The sequence below is a fragment of the Oreochromis aureus genome, linkage group 23, assembly GCF_013358895.1.
Source record: "Oreochromis aureus strain Israel breed Guangdong linkage group 23, ZZ_aureus, whole genome shotgun sequence".
Taxonomy (NCBI): domain Eukaryota; kingdom Metazoa; phylum Chordata; class Actinopteri; order Cichliformes; family Cichlidae; genus Oreochromis; species Oreochromis aureus.
In genome coordinates this window covers 30,600,364-30,622,305 of record NC_052963.1, presented here as the reverse complement: position 1 = coordinate 30,622,305, position 21,942 = coordinate 30,600,364, and the positions used below count along the sequence as shown (strand labels likewise).

The 21,942-nt window shown below is 37.2% G+C and overlaps 1 protein-coding gene across 1 annotated transcript in view; it reads right to left on the bottom strand.

The window, feature by feature from the left end:
• Positions 1-21,942, bottom strand: part of LOC120436365 (inactive N-acetylated-alpha-linked acidic dipeptidase-like protein 2) — a 483,232-nt gene that overhangs the window by 117,144 nt on the left and 344,146 nt on the right. The window contains exon 17 of the mRNA XM_039607291.1: positions 14,917-15,063. Coding sequence (XP_039463225.1) covers positions 14,917-15,063 — 147 coding nt within the window. The remainder of the gene's footprint in view (positions 1-14,916; positions 15,064-21,942) is intronic.

The following is a 21,942-nucleotide window of genomic DNA, read 5'->3' as shown; positions in this document are numbered from 1 at the left end:
TGGATTATAATGTTTTTGTTGTTGCATGCACTTTTTACGTGATTTTTGCAAAGCCATTAGTGGAAGGAAACCATGGCGTGAGACAATTTAATGTATGATATGTAAGTAAAACTTCTCCATTTTTTTTGTACAGCCCGATCCGGCGGGGAGGTGGGAAGCCAGATCAGGCGCCTCCCTTCCGGCTCTCCTCTCTGCTCTCTCCTATCTTGTCCCTTTTGTCTTACTTCTCTCTATCACCTTTTCTGTCCCTTTGAAGAAGTGAGGCTCCATAAATGCAAAAGAGGTAAGTATTATTTCTCAGTTGCAGTGAATAGATAGAAATAAACTGTAGGAAACCAAACAGAAGAAAGAAGAAGAGAAATAACAATTTAACATAAACCAGTGACACACTCCAGGGCCTGATCAACCCTGGCAGGGCCTCCTTGGATGAGGGTGTCTAGTGATAATGGCCGAAACACCCGATGAAACCAAGGTCCACTACTGACGATGTGTCCCAAATTTAAAATGATAGGCTAGATCAGATCTCTAATCCCTAAACCTAACCAAGGGAGGAAAATGGCAGATTAGCCTGGGTAAAAGACCGAAAGTTGAGGCACAGAACGATGTGTGCTGCTGGCAAAGTTTCTGGGCTGCCTTTCCTCATAACAGCCATCCCTCAAGAGTCTCTCCATCTAAAGCAATGCATTATCAGGGACTGTAACATCTAGTCCTTTTTACTGAATGGATTTATATGGAAAAAAAAGATTGCTCTAGCTTATTTGGTTGGAATTCTACCGGGATTTAAAAATAATTAGGCAAATTGGGATCGCTGGTGATACCATGGGCTTTTAAGTGCTAATATAAGGGCTATATTATATTTTTTTAAGGTTCCTAATACTTACATGCCAATTGATCAATTTATGATCATCTTAGAAAACAATATTATCTTTTGTCAGATGGATGATTCAGTGTAAATGTGAGTCTCTAGTGTGAGATTTGTGGGAACACCATGGTCTACCAGGATCCACCAGCCTATATAGGTCAGACATTTAGTGCTTCAATCATTTGCCAGAACATTAATCCAGCCAAGGGACATAATCCAGCCAGTGGCCACACTGTCATGCTTTAAATGAGACGAGTTAGCTAATAGTGAATTAATCAAAACAGATGTATAAATAAATCATCATCTGTGTGAATGATTTAGTGGTTTCTAATAAGAATACAGTACCCCCTGAATGAAAGTTAATACACAAATCAAGTATGTTATTAAAAAAGGATCTTGGTGTTTTACCTGGTTAAAATCAGAAGGCAACCTTTCTAGCTGAAAAGTGAAGCCGACGCAGAACTGCCAAAAACTGCAGCCCCTTTGGGTGCCACTTAAGGGTGGCTGGAAAAGGGACTCCAAAACTAATGGATGATGTCACTGTGGCTACATCCGTATCCTGGCTAAAATACAATTTTGAGATACCGGGGAATTATACAATTTCCTCTGAAAGCGCCTTGTTATTTTCCTGTTCACAAAATGTTTCAACAAAATGAAAGGCAAAATAAGGAAAGCCTCTACAGAGGCCCCTTTCATTTCCATCGTCTCTTCAACAGATTATAGAGGGTATGGGAGTATGGCTTGGGAAAAACTTTGGCACAGTCTGTTCCTGAGGAGGTAATTGATACCAATACTAAAACCTCTAATCCAGTTGATTGGACTGAACATCTGTTGAGGGTGTATATAAGTATGTTCGTGTATGTGTGTTTGAGAGAACTGGGCACTGCTGAGGCAGGAATGAGAGAGCGATGGAAAGAACCTTTCATTTTCTATTAAAGTGGTGTGGATGACACACAAAGAGGAGAGATACAGACAGGAACAGCAGTGAGAGAGGACTGATGAAGATTAATAACTAAGGGATGCAGGGAAAAGTAAACCCTTAAATCAGTTTATCTACTTTATTTGCAGAAAAGGATTTACTTGCCTTATTGGACTGACATTAATCTTTATTTTATGGAATTTGTGGTATATATCATTGCACTGGAAGTTATATGAGGATACTGTATGTTAATGAGGAAAATAATGGACAGTCTCCCATATATCTGCTTAAGTGTCTATATTCTTGGGGCTGTGATGACTTACCAGAATGTTTATGCTCCTAGTTAGGATAAGGAGACATGGAGGATTAAGAGAAAGGGGACGAGATGTCAGCGGAAAGGACAAAACAGCAAAAGCAAGAAGAAGTATATAGCGTCATAAAAAGAAGAAGTGAAATATGACGAGGAAATTAAAGCACGGGGAACCAACTTGAACTCTTTTATTCATGCTGGGTAACAGAGAAACACGAATAGAAATGGATTTGCAAAAACATGCTGCTTGGAGGCCCTTTTATGCTGGATGAATGCGTAATTTATACCTGGCAGTTTAACAATGACATTGATCACAGTTATTTTTTTATATTTCCCTGAGCTTTTGTTGCTGGAATTCTGTTTTTTATTGTGACCTAAGCAACACTTTACAGTTAGTTAATAAAAACCTGCTTAGGTCGTGAAGATCAGGTAGGGAAAGAATCAGAAATGACCTTCAAGTCAATGAATCGTCCTTTAATACTTTCCTAACTCCTAATCCTTTATGGACTTTATGGTAGATAATGATTATTTAATAAAGAACCAGCTAGAAGATACTATAATTAACAGCTAACAAATAATGCCTAATTTTCTATTAACCACTTTTCCCTAATTACCAACAGTTAACTTTTAATTAACTTGTTTCTCTGTCCATCAATTAAAGGGACCCATCGATGTCACTTTTTTTCTTGATTTTTGTGGTGAACTGCTAATTTGGATCATGTAACACCTCATATTTCTCTCCCTGATGGACTGAATGATGCTGTTTTCTCAGAACTCTATAATAAGATGTTATCTCATCTAATAGAAAGAGTGACTTTAGCTATTAGTTAAAAACCCTTCTGGTAATGAATCATAATGATTCTTTAAGGAAGTATGAATGCAACCATTACGATGAATGCACTATTTAGAACCCTGGAAACCTTGGTGTCTGGGTGGATATGCACAAAATGAATGAGTGGATAAGGAGAAGATTTAGGGGGATATGAGACTTACCATGGCTTTAACCTTTCTGAGCCTTTTACTTATCACTTTTTATGATAAGCATTTTGTGAATCAAAGGTATTTGGGATTTCAGATAAGGCAAATCCAGATTTCAGCAAAGCTGATGAGTAACTGTACATTGAGACATTAAGCTTAAAACCGGGTAAGTATTGTAACCTGATGAAACATTTGGTAATTTTTTTGGAACCACAGTCAGTCACAAAGATTCACACATGAGACTGGTACGCTGTATAACTCTGTTTGGTGGGGTTTATATATGCATTAGGTTAGTAGGACGATGAAGCCTCAGCTTTGTCTTCAATAGTAATGTTTAAAGATTATGTCAAGTTAAGCTGTGTTCCTAAGTAGTCTGGTATTGATAGTAGTTTCAGTGCAGTTTATAATTGTTTGCACTACTAAGCTACATAAAAACAGGATCAGATGTGCTGTAAATATGCAATTATGAATAAAAGCATAAAACTGGCAGAAAAATCCCACAAATCCCACGAAACTAAAGAACAACAAATGCGAGCTGCCGAATAAGAATTTACCGTGTACTCTGAGTCATGCTCTGAGCCAACGAACTCCACTGTTGTCTAAACACAATTAAACACACATAGCTGAGTCATACTGTTGCAATGGATGACATGTCGCTTTATTTTCATGAAGTTACTATAGGGAGGCAATTTAGTGCATATGACTCACTTCTGAAAAGAACCCCATCCCACCACCGTAAATGCTTTTTAAAACATCAAATGTGAAATAATAACGTTGAAAGTCTCCAACTTAAGCAAGATTTCTGACTCTTGAAAGAAGGAAAGGAAGAAAAAAAACAAAATATGCTAAATAACTGAGTTTTGCTCAGTGGCTTAAGTTGGCGTACAGTACTGGAGTTATGTAGTAATTTTTTAGAGAATTGAGAGGATGTGAATGTGAAGAGAAGTTCAAACATTCATACGGGCTGCTTGTTCTACTAGTTGTGCATTGTAGCGTGGGAGAGGTCCCCACTGAGAAAAAAGAAAAGAGAAAAGTTGGCACAACACACATTTTTACAGCATGAAACTAGATGTGTTTTTACTTGACCTTGTTAGTTAGGAATATATTATTATTAAAATCATCTTTAAATAAAGTTAAACCCCGACTGTTGGATACGTCCAAAATTCACCCTTTTACCATTAAAAATGTTTAAATATAAACATAATTATCAAGGCTGTTACAGGCTGCTTTCAGAAACCTCTAAGGACACGATTTAGTGCAGTATAAAAAAAATATGTATCAGTTTCGAATGCACTGTACAGCAGTGCATCAGGAAGTGGTGTTCCACTGATGCACATTTCAGTTTGATACCAGCCTCACCTCCCACACTGGCATATACGGCTAAATCATGCAGAAGCACATTCCACAGATCAATCAATTGTTTTGTACACAGACCTGTTCATCCCTCTGCTGAACATCACTGACGGTGCAATATCAAAACAAACCGCTGAACATCCAATATCAAAACAAGTCCTAGATTGAAAGAAAAAAAAATCCCAATATTCTGACCCCATCTTTGATATTACACCAAACTTTCATGCTCTGCGCAGTTGTACAACTTCATAGGAACTTTTAAAACACTTGACCAAGGCAAGAGATGGTTTAAAAAATAGCTTTTCATGTTTCAGTCTCCACTTTTAAGTGATATAGAGGCCATTAAAGCCAAGTATCGATAAATAATCTCTTCCATAAACAGACTGCTGTGTCATGAAAAGATTGGTTTCAGTTTTCTGGACAGTCTGTATTTGCAGAACTAAATAAAAATGCTCGGCCTACAGAAAAAGCTGATGATCTTCCTCAGTAATTGTAACTGGAGCAAACAGCCTCTCATAAATCAGCGCTGCTGAGTCAGCTACTACAACTGTGTGTTTTATTGCCTGTTTACACAGAATTTAGTTTACTGCTAATACACAGATATGGAGATAAAAAAATATTTAAAGCATTAAAATTTAAATGTTCCAGTGGGAGTATAACCAGTAGTCCACTTACAACAGTATGTAGGAGAAAAGTTCAAAATTAGGCTAATGCAATAGCGGTTTCTAGTTACGGTCAGCGGTTGTAAAGAAGCCTGTGGAGTGGAAGACATGTAGGGCGAAGGTGAGAAAACAAAGAAACAAAACCATTACTGGGCCCCAGGGTTTGAAGCACTGCAGAGTAGGAAGTTTGGAGTTAAACCAGTAAGTCTTCAGTTCTCTATTCAGTTATGTTGTGGTAGACATGTTTTTTTTTACTCTGCTTTACTTATGAAAAGGCTGATATTGCAGCAGGTATATTTTTGAAATATAAATACTGGGTAGGTTGTAATAACCAAAACAGTAGAAGGAAAAAATCTGACAGTGCGAAATCTTTTATTGTCTCCAGTAGGGACCAGAGATGGGCAGTAACGCATTAAAAGTAATGCTTTACTGTAATCTGATTACTTTTTGCAAGTAACGAGTAAAGTAAGGGATTGCTATTCCAAAAAAAAGTAATTAGATTACTGTTACTATCTCATAAGCACGCTGCGTTACTAAACCGTGATTTTGTTTGTATGAGTGTCTCATGACAGTAATGTACGAGTCTGTGGCAGCAACGGAGGTGTGTAGATCAAAAATGAATAATATGAAGTGCGGGAGAGAGTACGACCACGCAGCGTTTAAAGTTTGGAAGTAAACACTAAAATTATTTTATTTTACATGCTGGAATATGCAGAAAAGGTTTAAATGTTAAACAAATTTCTTCCAGTTAGAGACTGTGCATAAAGTTAAAAGATTAAAACAAATAAAACAAGTTTTAAAAAGAGACTTTTTTTATTTGGTTAGAATTTATATGATGAATTACGCAGAAAAAATAGAATTGGGCTGAAAGGTCTTTTGCTTCATCACATATTCAGGTTGTGTATGATGTTTTTAAAAAGTAACTAAGTAATAAATTACCTTTGAAAATAAGTAATCAGTAAAGTAACAGGATTATTTTCTTGGAGAAGTAATCAGTAATTAGTAACTAATTACTATTTTCAAGTAACTTGACCAGCACTGGTAGGGAGCATCCCATTTTAAACCCATTCTGGGAGGTGTAGTTAGCCACTGTGCACTGCCTGAAAACCAAACAACTGTCTAACGGATTTACAAGCATCCTGCCGTGTACTTGCGGTGTTATCATGTGTTTTGGTAATTGATAACTCTACTAAATGATTACTGATGACCTGTCTAAACCGTGCACAGAGGACGACTGAATATTTTTTAAATGTCCATCATAGGATCATGGGGCTTCAACTCGATAAACTATAGGATGAGAGGCAGGTAACACCACGGACAGGTAGCCAGTCTATGACAGGGCTAACACAGAGAGACAGATGCCATTCACATCTTTAGAATCACTAATTAACCTAAACCTTCTAACTGTCTGTCTTTAGTCTGTGGTAGAAAGCTGACACCCCTGAAAAGGAACCACAGACACGGGGAGAACACACAAAAGCCACACAGAAACGCCTCAGCCAGATGGTGGGTTTGAACCCAGGACCTTTTTGCTGTGAGGAACTGTGCCACTTTTTTTTTTTTTAAAGTTTATTTGTCAGTTTTGCCTAACTTTAAAGTCACTTCTACACAGTTTTTTGTGGCTCTTGGTAGAGTCCTTTTCCTTTTGTACTGTGCAGTAAAGTTAGCATAGAAGACTGAAGACTCTGGAAGAAATATATGTGAATTTGGTCAATATTAAAATTTAGTACAGTAAGAGTTTTATTGACAAATCACAATTTCAATGTCATTTTCCCAACTTGTTCCTTCTCCTCACTCTCACTGTCTCTCACATCTACCCTACAGACTTCATTCGTGTCCTCTCACCACCAGTAACTCCCATCTTCAAAGCTGCAAATAAAATTACTTCATGTAAGATGTGTCAGATGGAGATTTGAACAGACACACGCACACTGGTGTGTGTTAGTGTGCTTTAGCTTGCATGACTGTTGCCTGGTATCATCACCACTTGAAGCACCAAGGGGAGTTTGGGCCTGACAGCTGTGCAGGGGAGAGCTGGATGCAGATGTAATATCCTTCTATCATTCCCCATCAGCTTTAGACTTCCACGAAGGTTGGAGGCACTGACAGGTATCTACTGCCACTTAACAAGACTTCACTTACTGTGCTTTACAACCAACACCTACAGGATGAGGAATACCATTTGAAAAGGACCAAATGCCACTGTAAATTGCTGTAATAAAATGGTATTTCTCCTGCTGGAACCAATGATAAATCAAACCTCGATGTGCTCCTGGAGAACTGGTGTAATGAAACTGGAGCAAACTTCAAAGCATCTGGTCAAATATGCATTAAATGACATGTTTACTAATGTGTATGTAATACAGTGTGTATCTTATTTGCTTGCCTGACAAAATACTTTGGTAAAACTTAATCACACTATGATAATAAAAGCTCCTTGCAAGCAATGGCTCACACAGAATAATTGTGAAATGTTGCAGCTGAAACTTCTATCTGATAATGAATAAACTACTATATATTGTATGTGCATACTATCAGAATACATACATTTGGAGCCCTAGTCAAATATATATATTTGTAGATCTATGAGTTTGTGCAACTATTGCAACTAACGTGTTAATCAGGAACGACAATGAGTGAGCAATGTTAATAAAAGTAAGTAATGTAAGTAAGTTACATTATAGCATGGCCACTAGTAGAACAATAGTTCACTCAGTGTTTTCAAAAAACTTTTTTTTCCCCGCATGAATCCGTTTTTACTGAGAGGACGTCAAATAAAATGTAGGCTTTTCTGGCGGCTTTGTGAAGATTTGCTGTTGCTGTCAAGTTCAATAAAGTTCCATGATGGTATATAATGCTTGAGTAGTAACCACTGGTTTTTAATACTTTTTTGAGATACCGCTAGTCAGCTTTACTAATATAATCCACTACAGTATATAGTGAAAGAAAAGAGTGATTTCTGATGCAAAAATAAGAGCTAATTAGTGTTAATGTATACACATGCTACTTTCCAGACAACAAATTCAAAGTAAACCATCACTCTAACTATGCTGGATAAAATCTTGTTGCACTGGTGTGGGTGTGACTGGAATTTTATTTCGGGTTTTTTTTAATGTATCTAGATCATGTGATGTTTTATCTCCAGAACGAAGGTCTATTCTGGAATATGTCTTTTGCTTTGTTTGGATTGTGTGTTCTTACTCTCGCTCTTCTCTTAGCAAAGCTGCTACATTTACAATGCATGATAATACAGGACATCAAAGGCTAACTGTCCAATTAAAAACTGCCTTTGCATCTATGCCAACAGACAGGAAACCTACAAGCACAATAAGCAGGTGAAAGAAAACAAAGCCAATACAATAGAGGCTGATTAACTGTGTTTGCTTTTTACAACCAAGAGCTCATTTTCAGAGTCAAAATGGGAAGGAGTCAAATGATGAAAGCAATTATTTTCAGCTGCTTTCCCGAACATAATAAAAGATTTGTATTACAGGATTTGAACAATAAAGTGTGTACTCGCACATAGGTTAAAATGTACAATGAGATAATTATAGCTGTTCCTGGTGCAGTGGGAAAATAAATTAAGGATGAAGCCAGAGAAGCATAATTTGTGGTTGTTACAGAAGATAGATTTCCTGATACCAGTGTTTTTGCAAAACTCTCTCTCTAAAAATCATTTAGGCAGCACTGCTGTTTATCACAAGTCCACTCCTGTCACAAATTGTGGGAGGGCAGAAGATGCTGCAGCCCTTGTCCTTACATTTTTGGAGGACTCTAATTGTCTGCACAAAGTTGCAGTAATGGCCTCCGGTCTAAACAGAGTACATGCCAAAGTCAAGATGAAGATCCTTCTGACTCTATTAATTCTTGCTCTCCCCACCTGAACCTGACTATAGCCCTGAACCAATGATCTGCAGAGATGAGGGGATGTCAGATATTCCTCTCACACCTCAGTGGCCTGTCTGAGTTCTCTTCCAGGTCCCCAAAGCCAAGGCAACTGCCTGATGACACATGTCAAAGATGACTCCCACGCGTAGCCCCGACAGGATGGTATTTTACATCCAGATTTCTGCACATGGCAGTGAAGAAAAATATGCTGAAGGAGATTTTTGAGCATATTACATTACATAACAATGAATTATTCAAATAATGTGTTATATAGCTCATCTCAATAACTTTAGTCACATCATTCTCTCACAGCAGAACATGTTTCTCAGTTTTTGTGCATAAAACAGGTTTAAATCTACTCAGACTTAAAAACTAAACAAAACACGCAAATGTTTTTTTTTTAAAAACTGTAAAAATATTGCAGGGGGTGAATAACAAAAGGAAGTTTTAGGGAGCAGTGTGTTTGCAAAGAGATGGAAACTTCCACAGAGTGAAAGAAAAACAGATGTTAAATGAGAAAACAAATGTTCAGTGAGCCACACTTTTGTCATGAACACCACAGCAATGGTGCACAACATCTGGTTGTTTCCCCAACACATTACCAGCACAGAACTCTGTTTGCTCAGCATATGAGGATGAATGAATGCAATTACAAACACAGTGGATCACACACAGCATAGTGACCTGTTTGGAATATTGAACAAAGTTGGAAACCAGGCAGAGGTTGCTCAGAAATGCACCCACGCAGTTGGAGCCATATGTACCTGCTTTGATTAATTACCTACATGGGATCAGTGTGCGCACCTGTATACTTTGTAATCTTTGCCCAACTCGGTTCACTGTTCTGAAGCTTTTAGCTGGAAAACACAAACACTCTCTCACACACACATACATAAACACACAGAAAAGTGTGTGCCTATTATTTTCTTTTTCTGTTAGGAACCTAATGTGGGCAAATAATAATCACTATATTTTAATTGCAAACTCTGCACAGAAAAAGCAGATGTAAAGATATTAATTCTTTGCCTTTTTATTGTTCTTGTTTTTCAGTTTTGTTTGGTTTCATGGATCAGCAAATAGCTACACAGTCCACCATCTACTTGGATCAACACAATTTAATTTAATGATCATTAATTAATAACAATGTTTGCCTTAATAATCTTTCAAAAAAAGAAACATAAAGCATTTAAGTTTTTATGCATACATATGTCTTTTTTTCTTCTCCCTGTGGTATATCATTGATTCACATCACACACATAATTGTAACTGTATTGCCAGTGATGAGACTGAATATTAATTCTAGTCATCAAAGCTCAGAAAACATCATCGTAGAGTGAAAACACCAAAATGAAAATAAATAACATCCAAGAGGGTTAGAAAATAACAAACTTCAGCACAAAAGCAGCTTGCATACATTTTATATTGCATATGAAATGAATTTTACCTTCCAGCTACTTTCATGTTCATGACAATGCGCTATTCTTGCCCTTTCCCTCTTGATGTGGGTCGAGACATGCATCACTGACTGCATGACAAAAGTCTCAGATGGGATGTCAATGCACCAGCTAAAAGCTCAGCTAGGGCAAGAATGAGGTTGTGTTCCTTCCAGAGAAAGCATGCCTGTGCCAAGACCTGTCCACCGCCATTAGCGGTGAGGTGATGCCAGAATGAACAATGAGGAACTTGCATGTAACTGGTTTTCCGTTGAATATAAAAGGATGGCAGATGGGCTTGACGCTCAATCACATGTTTTCCTAAACCTTACACGGGGACTGTTGCAGTTATCAGAAGGGCACGATGAGATTATGGCATGGTATGGTACAGTACAAACAGACATAAAAACAGTGCTGAGATCAAATTTGTCATTCTGATGACAATTAGGTCCTTTTCACTATTGAAAATTGGCCATTGAATCATTCGGTGAACCCTATACTTTCTTAGCTCTAGTAAAGTCAAACAGCAAAACAAAACTTAACTTTTTTTTCCCAAACACAGCCGAAAAGTTTGTGGGTGAATGTATGGCCTGTTTACATGTTTACACTTTTAGGCCAAAGAAATGGAAAACACACAATTGCTCATTTTCACTCGAGCTATATTCAGGGCATCCCTGAAAAATATTTGGTTGACCTTTTAATGCCAAATGTACCAAACACCCTGTACTCAGTTAATACTTTTAGCTGCTTGTTTTTTATGCTTAGTGCAACTCTCCACCTTTGTTGAAATTCTAGCTCTAAATACAACTGACTGAAGAGAATGTGAAAGTCAGGTCGTATCACAGCTTTACTCCCACCTCCTCAAAATCAGGGCCATTCACCATGACAACACTGATAATATGTAATGGTGGGAAAGCCTAAGAGCAGAACACAATCTGTGTTCAGTGTGTGGGAGAAAAATAAGAGATATGACTAACACAGTGTTTGACAGAATGAAAAAAGATGACATTTACAATTGTTAAAAATAACTGAGGGTAATTTGAGATAAACATTTCCTGTGCACTCAGTGGTTTTTTTTGTGGCATTTTGGGCTTCGATTGTCAAAACTGTTGTTGAGGAGAAAAATCCAAACTGACAAAGCAGCTTTTAACTCACTGTTCCCAAGTGCTGATACATAGTGAACTTCTGTTTCCAGGTCTAATGGTGTCCCCTCTTTTACTCTCCATATTGTCTCCTCTCCCTCCCACATTTTTGCAGGTCTCTTTCCAACAAACTCTCGGTAATAACAGCCGGTTTCTGATGTTCTCCCGTTACTGCCGAGAGCTTGCTATTTTTGTTGATGTTGACTGTCGTATCTTTATGCTCTTGTTTCTCCTCTTTGCTTCCCCTCACTCCAAACAGTTGCAGTATTTAGCCGCCCTCCCTGAGGCCGTTTCTGATTTTTTCCAGTTAAAAGTTTTTTTTTCTTTTTTCTCAGAGTTTCTCTATATAATACAGTGACGTCTTTATCTTACGATGTAAAGCGCACGGCAACTGCTGTTATATAGGTAGAACTGAATTGATGAAGGATGCCTGCAGATATCAATAGCAAAACCCATTAAAGCTTGACAAATTAAAAAGAAAAAGAAAACAAAAATAAAGTCACAACTATTTCAATTTGAAGGACCATTTCAAGACATTTGTTATATAACCGTCTGAAAATCCTATGAATACAGCTTTCTATCAAGACAGTGCTCTAACCTACGAGGAGTGAAATGAAGATGCAATGGAATATAAATAATAAACTGTATTACTTTTGTACTGAACTGTACTTTTGTCCTACTGAATATTTGACCTTTACCTTCACAGTTAGACGTGTTATTTATAATGTAAACAACAAACCTAATTTTGTATTATTATCTCAGAGCGACACATTTTGGATACATTTTTTCTTCTTAGAAGTAGATCTAAAAGGCTCCTGTTTGTGCCTGTATTTAGGGTGAACTCCACAGATGTTTTAACTGCTCGGAAGTTGGAAATATGTGTAACGACAATAAGGTTACAGAGAAATATAGGCGGTTAGAGCCTGCAAAACTTTACTGTGACAGGAAAATCGCTTTTCATATGAGATCTCTGTAACAAATATTATATAACTCTTTTTATTCCAGCTTGCACTACTTCTCAGAAAATACATATCCATTCATTTGAGTGTGAGGGTGTGGAAACTAAACTGTCCCATACGAACACGAATTTATTTAAAATTACTCGTGGGAGAACACTATTAAAGATGTGGTCACGCTGTGAAAGCGGAAATTGGCCATTAGAAGGAAATATAAATTCCGCATATTTAATCAGCATGTCTTGAAAATATATGTAGGTGCATTAAGCATTTGTTGCTTGCAGAAGTTGTACTGTTTCCCACTTTCTGTAATCGTATCAATGTTCAATATGCCGGCATCTGCAAAAAAAGTTAATATGGTAAAACGAGTGTGGGAACATGTTTCACATGGGTGCTGCAGGGTGGAAGCATTAAGTTTAAGTTAGGGAAAGCCCCCACAGCAACCATATTTTTTAAAAGATCTCTATAAATGATTGCATGCTATTAAATGTACATTAGTTTTGCATTTTCTTATATAATCCATGTCCATGTCCTTACATGAATACTTTAATACATCCCATCCCAGGATGTGTGTTCCGTCAATCTGCCTGCAAGTTTAGTTTATGTATTTCCAGTTTAGCCAGTTTCCTGTTTTTGTCATTTAAATTTTAAATTTTAAATCTTTGTTTTGAGTCTGCACTTTTGGGTCCATCATTCCTCCTAACCTGCCTGCACACAGCCTACACATGACACAAAACATAGGCAACACAGACACTGGTTTATATGAAAGCCAGATTTAAACAATCAATAAAACACTAACATGATTAACACTAATGAATCTATTTACTTGCAAAGCAGCCCAGGAAAGCAACACAGTAGGTAAATATTAACTCTGATTGGACAGAATACTTGGCTATCATCATGTTTAGTGCTACTGTTAGATGCAGTTTTTATCTTTTTGAACATACACCTGGGATACCTGAAACACATACTTGAATCTAAAAATAACATACAGGGTTTTTTTTAATTTGTAGTTAGGGAATAGTTGACTATTAATTAGTCTCTGATTTCCCCAAAAGCCATATCATCCTCACTGACTCTATCAACCATGGTCTGCTATGCCATTAAACTTGCAGCTTAGCAGCTGAATAGTCTTTCTCCTTCTCCAGACTGAACAGTCAATCTGAAAGTAATTCGGAACTGTCTTGAGAAAATTCAGTTTCTAAAACATGTTGAGCATTTCTACAAGTGGAGAAATTAACTATAAATGGAAGCTGTGTAGGTTCTTCTGTGTCTCAGCTTCCCCAGAGACCCGGTTAAGATATAAAGCAGTAGAGGAAATTTTATTGCCCTCCGATTTTTAACCCTGGAGTTCAATCCAAATGCTATTAAGCCGTTACTAATATATGGATATAGGGTGTTCCCTAACAGAGTCAAGTTTGTTTACAGATAGTTTTTAATTTAATTTAGGTTTTGTCTTTCCTAAACAAACCCAGTGCTGCAGATTTCACTCTCCACCACCTATTATTTTCAGGTTGTAAAGGCACCTTGAGGGCAGATAAACATCATGAAGATCTCTCGCACTAATTAAGCTCAAAGTTGCCGTCCTAGCCAGAAGTTCCAAATTTGAGTGGGCCGATAAGCTGGGGCTAAATCACTGTGTTTCCACCCCAAGGCTGTGCAACAAACATCAATACTGCATTTTTAATGGAAATAAATGGGGGCATGCATAATTTGTGAGCACTATGATGTGCATTTGTTCCTTACAAAAGAGACAAGCTATACTGCACTCTGCTTAAGTTTGAAAACGTTCTTCATATCGGCAGTGACACTATATGGGCTGCATATGGTTGTTATCACAGTGTACCACATATGGCCATGTGACATAGCTGGAAAAATGTCTTAAAATGTAAAGTCATTAGATTAGATCCAGTCCACTTTTTTTCTTTGTATATATGAACTGCCTTGTGGTAGATCTCTCTTTGAATTGGCACTCCAATTTACAGATGGGATCCTTACCGGACTTTCTTTAAAAGAAAATATACACAAACTGAAACAATACTCTTTTCCTTTTGGAGTATAGTTAGAAGAGAATAGTTAGATGAACTTACTCAGGGATGAAGTAATTACTACAGTCACACAACTGGTATATATTCATACAGACTTTGTTTCACATGCTAAAACATCAAAACATGCACTTTAACATATGACAGACACAAACCATTTAAAGGTATATGTACTTTCTCAGAGACAAGCTTTGCTTCTAATGAGGGATTTTTTATTATCAGAAACTAAAAGACAAGGTGTGACTGCGTCTTGTATTATGGTAGTTCCTCTGATCTCAAGGGACAACGTAGCATGGCATAAAATCAGAGCAATGAGCGTCACAAGAAAAATGGAAATAAAATAATTGGGTCTTTTGGTTTAGACATACCTCTTCTGCTCTAGTCTGTTCAAAGGCAAACTCCATGGTGGGCACAGCCAATTGGTTGGCAAAGAAACTCACATCTCCAGGCAACTGCAGTGAGCTGACGTTGGGTCCAGGGCAGTTCCCGCCACGAATACAACTCAGCAACTGCCTCTAACAAAGAAGAGGAAAGAATAATGGGAATAAAACCATAGTGAGAAGAGAAAATTAATTGGTGGAAAGACTAAGAGGAGAGACAGCAAAGTCTTCAGAGGTAAGTCTCGCCACTCAGAAGTCATTTTGGTAACATGCCAGGCAGATATTTTTTGTCTAACAAGACTGGGCTCTCAACTAAATGAATGTGCAAAGTGCAATAAGTGCACTTTGAATGGTCAGTGGGACAAGAAAGTGTATAGAATAACAAAACAAATGTCATTAATTCTCTCAGAGTTGCTAAAATTAAGTTTAAAAAAAAGTATACCTGTGCCAAACATGCAGTTTTTTATGACCCCAATGCGCTTACATTAGTGGAACAAATAATACATCTCACAGCTGACTTTTTGAGGAAAAGGATATGTTTTATGCGAAACACCAGCTTTGGTAATAAAGCTTTTGTATAAAAAACTACTACCCATAAATATCCCATAAATCATCATACCACCACCATAAGCTTGAACCATTCATACGATGATTGGTCCATGTTTTCCTGTTATTTACTTCAAATTCTGATCCTACCATCATGACGACCAATACAAGCAGTTGAGCAAGTTCTGAAGTGCTCAGACTGGCACCAACAAAGACGTCACGCTCAAAGTCATTTAAAACACCTTTCTTCCTGATGCGTGGTTTGAACTTCAGTAGGTCATTTTGACCATGTGTACATGCCTAAAAGTAGTTAGTTGCTGCCATTGGCTGATTAGATATTTGCATAAACAAGCCATTGAACAGGTGGACCTAATAAAGTTTTTGATGAGTGTATATTGGATTACTAAAACAAATAAGAAAAAAAAGCGTATTTAAACCATAGCTCCTTTTATTAAGCTCATTAAAACTACAATGCGGTTGCAGGCGCTGAATAATAATGTTTGACTTGTCTTTATTAGGGTACTAAATCAAACTTATTTACAATTTTCCTCAAGTGGTTTCCTTCCACTAACCAATGTTCTACAATTATTGTAACAGCAGCTGCTTCTCTTTCAATAGCAAATAACACCGGAAAGCAATAAAGCCAGGTGACAAGCCACATGTTAGTGGTAGTGAACCGTGTCAAAAGCTAGAAATGTGCAATTATCTACAATAACAGTCTCATATCATCATAGCCCCAAGCGCAATATTGTATTTAGCAAAACATATACCCATATCTGACAGCTGTCATTAGCTTCAGCCATGAAACTAATATGAATTTAGATATTTTTTAGTGGAAAACTAACTTTTATCTCCGCTGTCTTCCATCGGTGTTCAAGCTGAAATGGCAGTTCATATTCTAGAAAAGATTTCCAGCTCCAAACACTTTGCAATGTAGAAATACAGTGCAAAAAATATGCTACATGTGATTTATGTCCAACAACATGCTTAGCTCATCAGCAGAGGTGATTATACTGTAACACAGACACAGTTGTGATAAGATATGCTAAGAAAACAGGATGAAAAATGGTTGTATTTGTATATTTATATTAGGTATGGTTAAAAAAAATGGGGAAGAGAACAATTGTATATATGATTATTCTTGGATAGTTTACAAGTATGTTTTTTTAATAAAAATTATATAGTCCGTAATTCATAATTCTACGACTAATGTAAAACAATAACTGCAGGCCACTGCTATTATCATTTAAAACACTTTCAGATAACACATAACAGAAGGCAGAACTTAAAACAAATAGTTATTGAATGAAAAGTTAATAATTATGAAATTTCAAAAAATCTGTCCTTAAGCCATAGAGCCTTAATATTGTTGAGGTACACCATTAAGGCAGCTAGCACCCTATTGACTCAAAATGTAAGTTAAATGGTAACTAGAAGCACATAATTAAAGACCATTAAAATTCTATGTATATCTCAGGAACCTGTTTACACAAAGGAGCATGTATAACTCATTGTATCAGCACATATATATATATATTTAAATCACCATGCCAGGTATGAAAAAAAGTTTCAAGGCTGACGCTAATAAGAATTCTCAAGTACAAGTGTAAATTGTACTAAGTATAGTTTAGTGCTTAGATGGGGGCTGGACGAGGTGAGGGTGTTATTATGGCTAATTGCACAATTCAAGCTTTTGTCACAGTTCACCACTAACATGTGGCTTGTCACCTGGGTTGACTGCTTTCTGGCGTTGCTCATAATTGAAAGAACAACACAGCTGCTGTTGCAGAAACTGTCGAGACTAAAGTGGATAGTGGAAGGAAACAGAATGCAACAGTCAATCAACTGGAGGCTTATCTCAACTGTCCATATCCTCTGTGCCTGCCTGATGTCACTGTGTTCTTCTGTCACATTGCATTTAATTAGAGTTTCCTTTTATCAAGGTCTGTCAAGGGGAAAGTGTTCTGGTGTCCAATCATCCCCTGCCACTGCCACTGACACAATGTTGTCAACCTTTTCTGTTTTATTCTTTCTAAAGGCAGTGGCTCTCTAAACATTAACTGCTGCTGTGACACATCACCACTCCAGCTGAATGAAGGCCAGTAAATAATACCTCCAACCTTGACTCACAATTAAATTTCCCTTTAATCACACGCTTTTTTCTTTTTTTCACTTCCACAAAAACATCCACGTGGATATCAATATTCATGCAGGGCATTTCATTACCTACTTACGGCTGATTGTGGGAGTTAACAGGGTGGGACTGAATGCTTGTTCACGTGTGTACAATTTTAAACTTGATTGAGAATCATAACAAGGAACTTGTACACAGAGGACACAGTTATCACAATATTGACTTAAGTATTTGGCTTTCCATTTATTGAAAGCCATGTATTAGTGTAGAATTCAAGCAAAGGTTTATATGTGAAGGCTGCTGGATTAAAAAAAAACAGTGCATTTCAGATTTCTTCTTTGTTTTGGAGGAAATTATTCCATGCAGTGACAGTCCCCATGGCTCAATCAAGGAAGAAAACTTAGAAAAAGTTAAGCTTTATCAACAGAAAACAAATAGACTCTACTACAGCAAAAGCTTGGAAACTGGGAGAGCATCCCTATGTATGAGGCCAATGTGCACTGAGATCTTAACATGGTCGTGTTAAACTACTTGAGAATCCTGGACAAACATGTGTTGTTGGACAGATTCTTCTTATAAAGTAAATTCCAACTTCATTATTTCAGAGAAATCCAGAAAGACTGGATCAGTTGAATTAATTTGTTAATTAGACGATTGGCAGTGAATCTTCTGGCAGTAATTTTTTTTATAGCTGGTTTACTTCTATGCTTAGTTAAAAATACCTTACTACAGATTTTCTCCCTATTAGTTAAATAAACAAAAATGAAGTAATAAGACCTAACATTTCTTCTTCCAGAGAAATAAGGCTGGACAAGCCTACGGTCAATTACGTGTCTAAGTCTGGTCACTGCTATGCTCACTTTACTACCTTTGAATGCAACTGTCAACCCAGAGAGCGATTGCTATGCCAAGCAGGGAGGACAACAAATTCACCAAGCAGGGTTGGCGACTCTCTTGAGGGGAAACCAGTCTGTCTCTATACTGGAGTTGAATAAAGTCACTGATTCCGCAACACTGGGGAGGTTTTATATGTGGCCCACTGGAGTAGCTTAAATAGTCTAATGCACAAATCCACTTAAAAAAAACCCTACCTCTGTGTAGATGATTGATTATTGGATATTTTCAGTAAGAAGGGAGACTAATTTGACCACTTCTGCAATCTTGTTTGATTTGAAACACCTCAATGTATTCCAGAGGGTCCATGCCTGATCTATTTTTTGTTTGTGATAACGACTGGCCCATGAAAGATCTCTGCTGAAATTGTCATGGCATATCTGACATGGTAAATTATTTGTCAAATGTGTTTTTATTTCAATATAGTCTTATTACAATATGAGTTTTTTCACACTGAGACGACTCCTCTGTTGAATTAAGCAGACTATCCTAGCTGAAGATAATGATGTGACACAAACTGACATTACATTTTGGAATATGTTCATGTCTTCAGTTTAACCTGTGGGATGAAATCTGTAGTTGAAATGTGATTCAGTAAAATAAGTTAGTTAGGGTACATGTATTTTGTCTTTCCTTTTTTTAAAAAATTTAATTGCAATTAAAGTTGACACACTGACATTTACGTCTAACTACGGTCACGTCTAAGTCTTTGGCCACATAGCTCAGCTGTGCCCCTACACAAAACTGACTAACAGCAGTACTTAATAAATTCGGGATATGTTTAATTGCCTACAACCTGGCAACAAAATATATCCCAAATCAGACAACACAAGCGGCTGTTGTCTGACTCTTTTTACATGACCGATAGCACAGTGAGTAAGGTACCATCATCACAGCTGCTTAGCATTGTTGAATGACTGAGTGAAGCAACACAAACTAAAATTAGTAATAATAGCATAAAACTGTTTACCCTAAAAGAAAATATTTTAAATGTATTATGTTACATAATACTGACACTACTATCATGTGCCTCTAGCAGGTTTTAGGCCTTTTTAAAATAACCTAATTAAGTCATAAGTCACCAGATATATGAGTCAAATCTTACTCAACCTGAAGTCATAACGACTGCAGTCTAAACTTGTACAGCTCAGAACCAGAAAAAGGAGACAGACTACTGCACTACTGCAGCATAGATATAGAAGCAGAGACAATAAAAGAAGCTCTAATGTACATAAATTGTAGTTCATTCAACTGCTCTGCAATCAATGCTTTTCCAATGTATATTGTCAATGCTTGAAGTATTAATTAAACTCTATGAACATTTTGAAGCCAATGTATAGATTACACAGAGAACATCTTACTGTTTTCTCCATTCATCAAGTTAAATTCACATTATAACTGTAGATGTGTAAATATAGCTGTCTGCAAATCTTTTTTGTTGTTTGTGCATTATAATGGACCAGCGTTGCTGAGCAAGATATTGAAATGAACTTCATTTGAACTTGATTTGCACAAAATCCTGATTAGAGAACACACTAGCATTACTGAAATTATGGCATTTGACAGACAATGACTATTTACTTTAACTTTACATTTATGAGTGGTCCCATGACACTTCAAAAAAATGTGTCTTCCAAGGCAAGGGCTTAGGAAAAGCCTTACAGGGGTAGCACTATAGATCTAAAGACACAAAGTCCATCCATCCATTCACTTCTGCTTATCCTTTTTCAGGGTCGCGGGGGGCGCTGGAGCCTATCCCAGCTGTCATAGGGGAGAACATGCAAACTCCACACAGAAAGACCCCGGCCTGATGGTGGAATTGAACTCAGGACCTTCTTGCTGTGTGGCAACAGTGCTAACCACCATGCCATCGTGCTGTACAACTTTGGCTACAATGTTACATTCTCTGTACCAACTGAAAAATTACATTTTAACAGTTTGTGTATTGTTTGTTTGTTGCATTGGATGAAAATCTGTCTAAACCTCTTAGCCTTGTTTTGATCAAACTAAGGTTTTAGAAAAATACATGGCTACTTTGAAATTTTTGGATGACCTGAGGTTATGGCATTTACTCAGAACTTTAAAGGTTTGTGAAGTCTTTGAGTCCCAGTAGAAAAAAAGAACTAAGTCGCAATATGGAATTATATAGAGAGGCACACTATCATTCTATCAGCTAGGGAAAAGATTTAAAGTCATGCCATGTACAGCTTCTCTGCTTTTCTCTATTACAACCAGTCACAGTGCATTAAAAGAGTGTCAGAGGGGGAAAGGGAAACAGACAGTCAGAATGAGAGGAGAGTCCTTTAGAGAGGGAATAATAAGATAGGGAGGTATAAAAATTGGGATGCAATGGGAGGACAGACAGAATAAGCAAGTGAACAGGGAGGGAAAGAATGAGAGAGAGCAGAGAGAATGGTTAATTTCAGCCTGTGGTGCCACACCGGGAATCAATATTTAATTTCTTTGTCTGCTATGATAACAGAAGAGTGAAATCATTTTGAGATCTCAGCTTACCACTCAATACCACTCTACCAGTCTACAAAATCCTATGTGCTACAGAGAATGGCTTGCTGGACTTGAACGAAAAAGCTTGAAACTAGATAATCTTTAGGGGTGAGTATATTGAGGCTGTTCTTGCTTGAATAAGGCTGTATTATTGTTAGAGTTCATATTCCACTTTTGTTTTTACAATAAAATCCAACCCAGTTTTACTCTCAGACTGTCACGTGCTGATGCTCTGACAAGTGGGGCAGTTAATGAGACTGGTGTCAAGGCTTTTATGGGATGCGTTAGTCTGGAAATCTTGTTGCAGATGGAAGGAGTATTTTACCCTTTGAAATGGTGTATTTGAACCATTTTCTTTGCCTAAACCTAACCAAGGAAATTTTAGTTCATTGTAGTGTTAACAGTAAATGAAAACAAAAACTCGAAGAAAAATGTAAAACTCTGAACTCTAACAGCCTTCTCAGGGTGCATATGATTTCAAGCACCCTGTTTTGGAAAACCTGGAATTTTATTCAAACTTTTGTCAGTTTTTATACTTGGGATAATATAATACTTGCATATGCTGCATGTTGGGAAATAATGGTAAAAGAGAACCATTTTAATGCATCTTAATCTGACAGCAAAGGTACTTCACCATCAGTATCCTTGCTTAAAAAGCCGTCACTTGACCCAGCCGTCTTAGACCTTGATGACCTCTAATTTCCTGCTTTTAAATTCAAATAAAACTGAGGTTTCACTCAGGGCTTGATGTTTTTGGCTTCTTGGTTGACCAGGATATATCTTTCAATACGCATATTAAACAAATATGTAGGATTGCTTTATTCCATTTCTTCCAGTATATCTAAAATTAGAAACATCCTGTTACCAAAATGTCGTAACATTTGGTAAACACTCACTTAAATGGCTAGTTGAGCCAAAATGTCCAGCAAAAGTAC